This window comes from Bremia lactucae (genome assembly GCF_004359215.1).
Source record: "Bremia lactucae strain SF5 chromosome Unknown BlacSF5_NotPlaced_11_SHOA01000003.1_306292bp, whole genome shotgun sequence".
NCBI classification, from domain to species: domain Eukaryota; phylum Oomycota; class Peronosporomycetes; order Peronosporales; family Peronosporaceae; genus Bremia; species Bremia lactucae.
This window is the reverse complement of record NW_027152023.1, coordinates 3562-15137: the sequence shown is the minus strand read 5'-3', so window position 1 is coordinate 15137 and position 11576 is coordinate 3562. Positions and strand designations below refer to the sequence as shown.

Sequence of the window (11576 nt, the reverse complement as noted above, 5' to 3'; positions counted from 1 at the left end):
GCAAAGCGAATCAAACGTTGCCGGTCTCTTTCTTTGAGCCGCGAGTTTCACAAAAAATTGTGATGCACCCGAATCCACTAGGAGGGCCATCACCTGGTCATTGCCTCTTACTTGAGCGCTATAGACCAGCAGGGTTGAGGTCCGAAACTTCGAGACATCAGGGACTACGATATTCATTTGTTCGACAACTCTGAAGATAGGGGTAGCTTCAGAGTCCGCGTCAGTAGTGCATCCCGCCCCTACTGCGCTCTTGCATTTCCCGGCCCCTCAGTGGTCGATGCAGAACTCATGCGTCTCGCACGCTGGTTCTTGCCAGCGCCCGTTGGGAAGGGAGTCCTCTTGCTGGGTGTCTTTGCCCCAGCAGAAACCCTGGCATAGCAGCGAGCCATCATATGGCCGCGCTTGCCGCATTTATAACAGCCAACATCTACATTGCCCAGCTTCATGGGAGTGGCATCTGACCTCAGCCGACGGCGCATACCAAGCTGTCGCCGAGGCACTGTTGTAGGATTGCTCCTCAACTAAGGCAATGTGGATTCCCTCTTCCATCGTTGACGGCACCTTCCTGATAAGGGCCCTGTCGCTATGGGTCATGCAGTAGTCCGTTCATACATTTGGGCACCTTAATGTGCTCCGGAATCGGACCTAAGGTAATGGACGCTGACAGCGAGCGCATATCTTGCACATACTCTTGCAGAGATCGCTTCACCTGTCGCGCTCCAAAGAAGCGCGCCTGAAGCAACACTTCGTTGTTCGGCGGCTGGTACATGGCGCGAATCTTTTCCTTAAAGATCGCTCATTTAGGGAACGCCTTTCTGTCCGCCATAAGCGCCGAGTAAGCCCACTCTGAGGCCTTACCGCGCAGATGCGACATGGCATACGGCACTATCCGGCTGTCGACCTCGATGAGCTGCGCGACACCGCATTGCTCCATGGCTAAAAGCCAGTGGACAATCGTGTGCATCACAGTTTCCATCGAACTTGGGCGGATCCATCCGAAAGGGCCTCGGCTGATGCGGCCGGGCAGAGAGGATCTCAACAGTTCTGTTGGGAGCCTCGCTCCGAGTTTGCTCATGCCTCAGCTCATCCTGAGTCTGAGTGTCGGACTCCGCTGCAGCATGGCCTTGTGCCTCGGACGCGGCTCTCCGCTGTCCGAGCACGTATACCTTAAACTGCTCCAACTGAGCAACGTGTTGCTCAGGAGGACTACCCAGGAGCCTGGACAGGGCTTGTTGACCAAGTCCATGCGCCATATGCCCTGCCACCTCCCGATGATGTTCGGAGAGGTGGGGGAAGTGAGCCCAATCGATGTTGAGGCTCATCCTCACGTACACACGAACGGTTTCCCCTATTAGATATAGGGTTTGGGTTCTTCATTATTTATGTATTTAATTATAACTTTGTATAGAGTTTGGCAATCTTATTGCACTTTTTCACTCCATGAAAGATGGTTTAAGTCACTGTCTTGGAGCAAATTATCTTTGCGAAAAATGCCAATCTGGATGCCCAGAAAGTTGAGGTTCTTTGTGAATCAGAAGAACACGGCCCAACCAAAGCTTGCTACCATATAACCAGAACTTTCAATGATTTCCTGGCTTGCGCAGAATTTTTAGCGGAAGAAAAATATACTTCTAAAGGTAATATCGCTTGCGTACATGTTGTGTACTTGCCAGGGGCAATCAGTTATTCTCTTGATCAAACAAATATAAACTAAATAACTGGCTCCTAGTAGCAGTACATCATAGAACTTCTCTTAGAAGATGAGCTTGGCGGGATAAGAGAATCAAAATCAGCTGAACTTGATGAAAATTATTTAATCTAAAAAATAGTGTTATAGCAAGGAGGTGCAGGAGGCAGCTAAAACAAGCAGTCCAAATTATCAAAACAAGCCAGGAAGGATTTCAAGTGCTCAAGTGTAGGCGGGCACGTCGTAAAGCAGTCACGCTCTACTTAGACACACACCCTAGCACAGCCAGGAAGCGGTTTTAACCAGCTTCTCTTGCGTGTAGTGAGGTAGTTGTGGTGGGCGCCTTACCGACCTCACCCAACGCACTAAATACTCTAGTAAAGTGTCGTCATGGGAGCAATAATCCGGCTCCTTCTGCGCACTTACCAAGTAGAAAGTAGTTTTTAGACTGATTTATATTTAATCGCATAAAATAAAAATACCTATTTTTACCAATCAAAAATGTCATCTCTGTAGATAACACTAAAATGTATTGCGAGCGTATCTTTCTAGATACCTCGCGTAACGGATGACGCTAGCCGTCATCACGGATGACGCTACTAATGTGAATGCACCTATGTGCATCACGTACAGAATGTTTGGTCACAAATATGAACCACACCGAGTGGTGAGTCTAATTACTTTATTTAAGTAATTGACCATCCTTAATTTACCAAGTGTACTTAACGGGGACTGTGTATCTTTAGGGCAACTTTAGCCCGTTTCACGGATGCTTTAACGCATCGGCTTTTGTTAGCGCAGATTTTCTACGGACTGCGCAGCGTCCAAGCCACGAGTGACTTTTCGACAAAAAAGAAGAACGAAGTGACCATACTTGGCTAGCGCTTTTTCAGCAAAAATTTTTTTCAAGATTTTCTCGGATGTGCCACTGAATGCTTCAAACCACAAAAGCTTTACAATGTGAAAGTAGTACGAGTAGACACTCTCGCCTCCTTGACTTTTTCATGTACATAAATTATGAAGAGCAGCAAAAATTCCGATAATGGTGGCTGGGACATACCGTGCCGCCCTGCAACCACAGGAATACGATACATGCTTGTATACCTAAATCATTATACCATCAGCGCATCACGTTTTTGCGTTTAATGTGCCGTACCTCTCATGTCTAAAAGGATTACCGAGTGACTACCTAAATATTATAAAGCTTATCTTTGGTTACACACGTTGATGATGGCACGTCTGTGCTTGCACAGTTTCATGCAACAACAAGTCGCACGTTCCCATACAACTACAAAGTAGCGGATATCGGACAAAAAAGCAAAGTAATATTAAAATATGGGACCGCGAGTGGAGCCTTCAAGCAATATGCGGTCGTCCACGGCCAGCAATGGGGGGATCAAGAAGTTCCGCGATGTTGTGTCTCCGCTAGACCCAGCGGATGCGCGATCCGGTGTTCACAGCTCCGAGTTCCGCGGATTGTACAATCTGACTATGCTTGCTGGAGTGCTTTACGTAGTCACGACGCTTATAACCAATTTGCTTATGAGAAACGAGCCAGCTGACTTAAAGTTGTTGCTATCAGTTTTCTATTCGACCCATTTGCTCGAGGTGCTTGCCACCTTTGTATGTCAAGCTCTTTATGCTTACACGGCTCTTATTCCAGTTTACATGGCAGGCACCAAAGGGTTGTCAAACCGATTGATTATCAATATCGTGCACCATACATTGCAGAGTCTGCTTTTCTTCTTTACTATCGTCTTTATTGTCTGGCGCGACTGGAACCTAATTCACGCCATATCTGCGTTTATCGAAGGTCTGGTGCTGCTTATGAAGATGCATTCCTATATTCGTACCAAGCTTGAGATTGCCCGCACTGCTAATAAGCCACCCTCACTAGATGTCAAGGACTTCACTATGTACTTGCTAATTCCGACGCTTGTGTATGAGCCAAATTTCCCGCGCACGAATCGGATCCGTTGGGGTTACATTGCCGAGAAGATTTTCTCCGTCATCATGGGGATTTCAATGCTTTACATAATTGTCACAACGCACGTGATACCTCGACTGGAGGATTCCGGAACGGTCAGTCCTGTGCTATCGATTGTGAGCCTTTTGCTCCCATTCCTAGGCTGTTATCTCCTCACCTGGTTTGTCATTTTTGAGTGCATCTGCAATGGCTGCGCTGAGGTGACATATTTGGCCGACCGGGAGTTTTACACTGACTGGTGGAACAGCACAACTTTCGACGAATTTGCTCGCAAATGGAACAAGCCGGTCCATGAGTTTTTACTACGACACATCTACCTGGAGACGCTGGATACATACAAAATATCCAAGGTCAATGCCACCGTCGTTACCTTTTTCATGTCTGCAGCACTTCACGAATGCGTGTTCATCCTCATGTTTCGCTCCGTTAAAATGTACTTTTTCACGCTCCAAATGGTACAGCTAGTCATTATTGTCTATGGTCGCGGACTCCGTGGCACTCGACTCGGCAATATGACTTTTTGGCTCGGCATGATATTTGGCCTTCCCCTGCAAGCCGTTATTTATAGCCGCGAGTACCATGGTGGAGAACCAATCTTCATGGTGATAATGATGCCAGCAATGACCTTCGGATTTGGTGCAGTTCTTGTTGCTTCCCTGTTGCACCTCAGTCGATCAACCAAGAAAGAAGTATTAAAGAATTAAAACTAGGCAAAAACAACTGCGAATGTACAAAGACAATCATTATTATTTTAACAGCGTTTAGCTCGGTTTGCGTTAATGCCCGCATCATTCTTTTAAGCGCAGCGTAATCGAATCTGTGCGAAGGAAACCTCGTACAGCTCACAATTATGAAGTTTACGGTTCATACCAAGCATTCGCTTGAAGTACGATGAGTGTCCAACCACAGCGATATGCTGCTCTGGCCTTTCCTCCAACTTGGTCACAAAATCACGAATTCGTGCGTCCAAGTCCTCTTGCGATTCTCGTAGTGGCAGCACTTCGTTTGGTGTTTTTGGTGCAACAATGGTCGCACGAGATGCATTGCTTGGTCCTCCCGCCCCGTCGTTAAGCCACCAAGTCGAGTTTAACTTTGAAAAGTCGATATCTTGTTGTGCCACGAAGTGTTGTGCTAACTCGGTCGGCACGCGGCCAACGTCACATGCAGTGTCGAGCATCTCTCGACACAAAGGATCCACTGCAAATGATTAAGCGTTATTTAATGCACAATCACCACTAATCAATCGTCGAATTCCCACCGATGATGGGGACGTTTGTAGCAGGAAATACTCCGATGGCCGTCTCAATCGCTCGAGTCAATGGGCTTGTTATAATCTGCAACTTGAGCGTTAGCGCTCAATCAAAGACTTTTAACTTTTAAGTTTATACCACTTGAATTTTCTTGTCGAGGTGTGTAGATTGAATTAGTTCGTGGAGCTTGGCCACTTGTTTATGACCCATGGTACTTAGCGGCGCATCCACTATCATTGGATCTCGCACCCACATCCACGAAAAGCTCCAGAGGCTGCGAAGGCGCCATTCGTTGTACGTTGATTCTCCATGGCGGATGCAGTATAGCGTCTTGGTGGCTGAGATGTCGGTCATGGTCAAGAACGATTATTTTTTTGGTTCGTTTTTCTCGGTAAAAAAGGGATGTAGATCTGAAGTTCTTTTCAGAATTAAACAAAAAATTGCACTCGATAGAAATTGAACAAGTACAAATGGCGTGGCAGCTGCGGAAGCAGGAGGACGCGCATCGACTTTGCCTTCAATTGCAACAACAGCAGCAAGAAGATGAAGAATTAAAGCAACTACGTGTCGAAAACTGTCAGCATGGTGGTTCGTGCTGGAAAGATGTTCGCACAGACGTCAGCTTCGTAGAGCGCAGTCGTCACCGCAAGTACGGGGCGATGAAGTCTCAAGAGCGTTACTTGCGACGCGATGTGCATTGTGGTGTGGACTCATGCTCATCATGTCGTAAAGCACGCGCGTTGCTGCCAAACAAAGTGCTACCACGAGTTGATGACGGTGAGTACGTAGTGCCCGATGCCTTTAGTCTTTTGCAGTGTATGGAGCTGCTGGAAGAAGAGTCGCTCTTTTTTCGTGCGGTGCCGCATTTGCTAGTACTAGAAAGTGTGTTCAACGTTGCTCTACGATTAGCTTCAAGCCGTGATGCTTCTAGACTGCGAAAGTTTTTTAAGCACGACCATCGCACAGGACAAAATTCTATCTACCTTTTTCCTGATCAACACCATGTCGAGACTTATATCGAGCCCATGGCGATGAACGAGATGCAAGATTTACGAGTAAATCAAGCAGTGCTCAAAACCGTCGTGTGGTATGTGACACAGGGTCATTTGCCACCATCAGCTAAAGTGGTTTACATGTCGAGAAACATCGATGCAGTCGTTAGTCTGCAACTCGCTGCAACGATCAATGCTCATGTCGTCTCGTGCGAGTGTCTTTTAAAGGAAAGACTACCGACTGATTCGAAAGAGTTAACTACATTACTAGAGCTTGCAACGAATGCAGCCGACGCTGTAGAGTACGAGCAGGCGCATCGATGTCCAGATGAAAAGGGCAATATTATCGGCCGCGCTTCCGAATTTAAACCACATTTGAAAGTTGCCATGATCAATGACTTGCTAGCACAACCTTCTTCGCAAATTCTAGCTGGAAAATTGGAAGTGAGTCGGCACAATCCGATGGAAGCGTATGTGGTGGTTGATGGACCACAAGCGATCGACAAAGTGTTCGTATGTGGGCGAGTTGCAATGAACCGCGGTGTACACGGAGACCGAGTTGCAGTAGAGGCTTTTCATTCGTCCATGTGGCGCACTCCTCAGAGTGATCACATGCTTGTGCACTATACACAAGACGAGCATGAACATGAACTTGAATCTGGTTCTATAGAGTTTCGAGAAAATAAGCACAAACTTCGAACAATACCGACTGGGCACGTGGTTAGTATTTTAAGCCGATCACCTAAGCAACACGTAGCAACAATCATTGCGTCAACCGTGAACGCAGGAGATGATTACGCTCTTGCCGTGCCAATGGATTGGCGTCTTCCCAAGATTCGTATTCGCTCTCAGAGACTAGATGTGCTAATAGACAAACGTCTTCGAGTCGTGATAGACTCGTGGGCTATTGACAGCTTGTACCCTAATGGGCACTATGTTGGAGTTCTTGGCCCTGCGGGTAGCTTGCAGACAGAATTAAGCGCGTTACTGGTGGATCACGACGTGGACCAATCACCATTTTGTGAAGCAGCTCTTGCTTGTCTCCCTTCCAGCCAAGAGTGTCCAATTGACATTGAAGGAAGTTGCGTGGCCGAGTGTTCAACAGCAAAAAGATCCACGTGGTGCAAATTACTCAATTGGAAAGTCCCCGAGCACGAAGTTTTACAACGTCGAGATCTTCGCCAAACGCATCGCATCTTCAGTGTCGACCCACCTGGCTGTCAAGATATAGATGATGCCATGTCAATTCGGTGTTTACCGAATGGGAATCTCGAGCTTGGTGTGCACATTGCGGATGTTTCGTACTTTGTAAAGCACGGATCGGCTCTGGACCTTGAAGGTCGACGACGTGGAACAACTGTATATTTAGTGGCACAGCGTCTTGATATGCTTCCATCTGTCCTCAGCGCCGATTTGTGTTCGCTGCATGAAAACCGAGATCGCTTTGCAGTGAGTGTCATGTGGGAATTAGATGGTACGACGTATGATGTTGTGGAGCATTCAACGTGGTTTGGCCGCACAGTTATTCGCAACTGTGCTTCTATGACGTACGAACAGGCTCATCGATTGTTACAGGGCAACTCCGCTGATGTTAATGATGCATCGAGGAGGGGGTTAGACAGGGTGGAACGTGCACACGACCACGTGGAAGGTGTCACGGGTGGGCGCATTCCTCTATCAATTCAAAAAGATCTTCGCGAGGATCTTCGCATAATTACTGACGTAGGTCGGCAGCTTAGCCGTATGCGTGGCTCTCAAGGTGGATTGGATTTGTCAAAGCAAGAAGAGATGCAAATCACCATAAACGTGTCGGAGCTGGGTCATGAAGATGTTAGAATAGCTACTTACAAAAGTTTGGAGATACATAGCACAATTGCTGAGCTGATGATTTTTGCCAACTCGACGGTAGCTCATAGGCTCATGCAGTATTATCCGACCCATGCTTTCCTACGTCACCATCCATCACCATCCGGAGATCGGTTCACCGAGCTTGTTGAACTTGCAAAAGCTCGCGATGTTGTCATTGACGCTACAAACAATTTTACGCTGCAGCAGTCACTCGCAGCAGCAGAAAAATCAAATTCGATGGACAGCAAGACTATGGCACTATTCAAATCTCTTGCAGTACGCGTCATGACAGAGGCTGCATACGTGAGCTCGGGAGAAGTAGTTGCCGCAGACATAGCGATGGCAAATGGCGATGACACTCGGATTGCACATTATGGACTGGGTCTACAATACTATACGCATTTTACATCACCAATTCGCCGGTATGCCGACGTCATTGTACATCGTCAGCTCCTGGCTTCGATTAAATGGAGCTGGAATTGTAAGTCGACGTCTCAGCGGTCAGCAGTTAGTATTTCTACAACATTAGCACTTCCAAGGGCGCTCGTTCCGTCGGTCTTGTCACCCCAAGATGATGAGGAATATCTAGACAACCTGCTTTCGTCCATTAATAATCAGCTACTAGTTAGCACTTCAGCCACTGCTGCCACGAACGACGTAACCACGAATAAAGACAACATGTTTACTCCGAAAGAGCTGGTCTCACTGGCTCAGCATCTTAACGAAAAACATCGCCAAGCCAAACTTGCAGCTCGTGCGTGCGACGAACTGTTCCTGGCGCTATACTTTAGCACCCATACAGTCAAAGTACCAGCGATAATAACAGCGCTCAAAGAGAATGGCTTTATCGTTTTTGTGCCAAAGTACGATATCCGAGCGCCAGTGTATCTGCGTGACAAGAATTGTGTCGTGCAGATGAATCCCTTGATATTGGGCGTGCCCGTTACAGATACAGACCCCGCCACTGGTGTTTTCGCTGGTACCGAGTGCATTCGCCAAATCCCTCAGGCACATTTGATTTTAACTGATAGCGATCGTGAAATGCTTGAAGTCGTAGCTTCTGGTGATAAGCGCACCATGTTTCAGCGTTTGGACGAGGTGGAAGTCCAAGTGTCTTGCGATCTCGCAGCTTCAGGGGCTCGTGTGCCTCAACTTCAATTACTTCTCATCAATCGTGCGACTTCTACACTTCCCAAGCATGTCGCTTCTTCGCGTTCAGAGTTGGACCGATTTGTTCAAACCAAAAGCGAGATGGCTAATAAAGCAAGCTCTTGTATCGAGATTGAAGCCGACAAAGTGGCACAAGAAAACTCGATGCCGAGCCTATATCACGTCCTTCACAGTGGTCCTTACCTTCCTCCCTCCACCAAATGGTTTGCATCTCCAAAGTCAGGACTGAAGAAAGACGAAACACAGAAGAATGAGTTGCCAAACTTGAAAAGTCGAGGTCCTGGGCGATTTAATTTTGGCAATTTTTCGATTGACTCCCGTCGCCACTATCAGCACAAACTTACACAATATGTTAGCGAACGATCACAAGCACGCGAGGAAGAGCTAAGTATTCAGCGATATGCCGCCGATACATTTGCAATGACCTCGGTGCAGGAGGTTCGGCGTGCAGAGCGAGAGGCACTTTCTCGAACGCAAAAACTTGCTTCTGAAAAGAGGCACGACCGAATCAATCGTCGCAATAAAGCTGACAGATGAAGCAACATTGTAAACAAAAGAGTCTCCATTCTTTGCTTTTTGTACTGATTTACTCGGTGTTCGTCCTACTCCTCAGCCTACAATTCGGTTCCTTTTGTAAAATTAGTTTGACCGCTATTATAATGAGCCGCGGAAAGAAACGAGCTATCGTCTGTGCTGTCCATTCCAGAATCATCCCCGTATCCCTTGCGGTCCATCATGGCTACAAATTCTTCAAAACTAATGACTCCATCGCCATTTGCATCGACATCGTCGATGATTTCCTGTGCTTGCTCTTCGCTGCCCATGAACTGGACAAGGTCAGCCTTATTGATGTGGCCCGTATTCGTCGTGTCGAAATAATTAAATGCATTCATCAAATGCTCCTTCTGGTTGGCCAAGTTGCGCTTCATAGTAGCCGCGAGAAATTCGGGGTAGTCAACGAGTCCGTCTCCATCAATGTCAATGCCCTTAACAAGCTCCAAGACCTCCTCTTCAATCATTCCAAGGCCAGTATCACGCAAAGCTTCGGCAAGTTCCGACACGGTAATGACACCATTTCCATCCGTGTCAATGGCCATAAACTGTTTTTTTAATTCAGCAATCTCTCCTTCCGTCGCCAAATCAGCAATAACACCAAGCGCTGCTTTCTTGAGTTTGTTGTTGCCTGTAAAGCGCTTCAAGCTCGCGAAGATGTTTGGATTGAGTGTCATACTCGACCTCGGAGCAGAACCCGAAAGCCACGGGTGAAGCAGCACTTCCTCGGCAGTCAGACGCTTCGAGGCATCTACTCGCAAGAGGTGGCTGATAAGGTGCTTGGCTTCATGGCTTACATTCGTCCATTCCGGAGAATCAAAGTCATAGCGTCCAGCACGCACGGAAGCAAAAATTTCAGGGTCCGTATCCCCGTAAAAAGGGGGGTACCCACAAAGCAGAATATACATTATGACACCAATACTCCACAAATCACACGACTTGTCATAGTGACGGCCAAGCACTTCCGGGGCAATGTAATACGGTGTGCCCACTCGTGTCGTCATGACACCAGCACTCAACCCATCGTCCATCCGAGACAGTCCAAAGTCAATGACCTTCAGCTCTGCGTCTTCCGACTTGGTGGCAAATAAAAAATTCTCGGGCTTGAGGTCACGATGGCAAATGTCGCGGTCGTGACAGTGCTTGACCGCATCCGAGATTTTACGCACAAGTACAGCGGCATCAGCTTCACTATAGTGACCACGAGCAATGATGCGATCAAAAAGCTCGCCACCCGTGCAAAGTTCCGTGACTAAGTGCAAATGGCGGGTTCCCTCGCACACGTCATAAAGCTTTATAATGTTCGGATGGTCCAGCGTCTTGAGGATGCTAATTTCGCGGCGCATCGTTTCAGGACGGCTAACTTTCGCCTTTGGAATGGTTTTAATCGCCACTTTTTCACCCGTGGCTTTGCTCACGCCGACGCGTACGGTGCCGTAGTGACCGTGGCCCAACTCTTTCTTTTCAATGTCATAAAACTCATTCACATCTCGTAATTCGCCTGTTATCTGTCGGTAAACAAGGATTGAGAGACCGTGGAGTGTTAAATGACCATCACTCTGTCGTTACCAGCTCTTTAGGTGCTTTGCGCTCTCGTGATGATGGATTGCGGCGGACAATAGCAGGCGCGGCAGGAGGAACGGGGACCGATGGTGGAGTCATAGCCTGTTGAGCAAGTTCTGTTGTCGCCTTTTGCTGCTGAGCACGCCGATGCATTGCATTGCTACGCTTGCCGTGGGGCCGTACGTTTGCGCTACCAGTATCGTTACTATGACTGTTGCCCATCTGGATGAAAATGTAAAGTGAACGACGGCATTTTTTGGCCCTTCGAAAATCCATAAAAATCAGATAAATGAAATTTGCGTGACGATCCGCTTAAAAATCGTAAGTGGCTGCTTGGCCGCTTAGGACACTTCTCTTGTGATCACATAGAGAGGTCCTCATGATTTTTATTCGTAGCTGCTAGAAAAACTTCAGCGCAATTTCGTAAAGCTGGTCAGGTGCTGTTATGTTGCGGGCATGTAGTGTTGTTAACTATTACATATTTCTCCGCCTCCGCTTAGTCAGGTAATATTGGCTTGTATCCTTTG

The 11576-nt window shown here is 47.4% G+C and overlaps 4 protein-coding genes across 4 annotated transcripts; 2 read left to right on the top strand and 2 right to left on the bottom strand.

Moving 5' to 3' along the window:
* Positions 1 to 2796: 2796 nt before the first annotated feature.
* On the bottom strand, positions 2797 to 5278 carry CCR75_007032 (uncharacterized protein; the record flags this gene model as incomplete). Its single annotated transcript, XM_067965096.1, has 3 exons — positions 2797 to 4871; positions 4933 to 5008; positions 5063 to 5278. 3 exons carry the CDS (start codon positions 5276 to 5278, stop codon positions 4471 to 4473), a joined length of 693 nt encoding a protein of 230 aa, XP_067823165.1. The 3' UTR covers positions 2797 to 4470.
* On the top strand, positions 3023 to 4378 carry CCR75_007033 (uncharacterized protein; the record flags this gene model as incomplete). Its single annotated transcript, XM_067965097.1, has 1 exon — positions 3023 to 4378. The coding sequence occupies one exon, from the start codon at positions 3023 to 3025 to the stop codon at positions 4376 to 4378; it is 1356 nt and encodes a 451-aa protein (XP_067823019.1).
* Positions 5279 to 5394: 116 nt separating the features above from the next.
* Positions 5395 to 9471, top strand: CCR75_007034 (uncharacterized protein; the record flags this gene model as incomplete). Its single annotated transcript, XM_067965098.1, has 1 exon — positions 5395 to 9471. One exon carries the CDS (start codon positions 5395 to 5397, stop codon positions 9469 to 9471), a length of 4077 nt encoding a protein of 1358 aa, XP_067823023.1.
* CCR75_007035 (uncharacterized protein) lies at positions 8184 to 11349 on the bottom strand. Its single transcript, XM_067965099.1, has 2 exons — positions 11056 to 11349; positions 8184 to 10994 (listed from the first exon to the last, which is right to left on the bottom strand). Exons 1-2 carry the CDS (start codon positions 11323 to 11325, stop codon positions 9549 to 9551), a joined length of 1716 nt encoding a protein of 571 aa, XP_067823166.1. The 5' UTR covers positions 11326 to 11349; the 3' UTR covers positions 8184 to 9548.
* Positions 11350 to 11576: the final 227 nt, after the last annotated feature.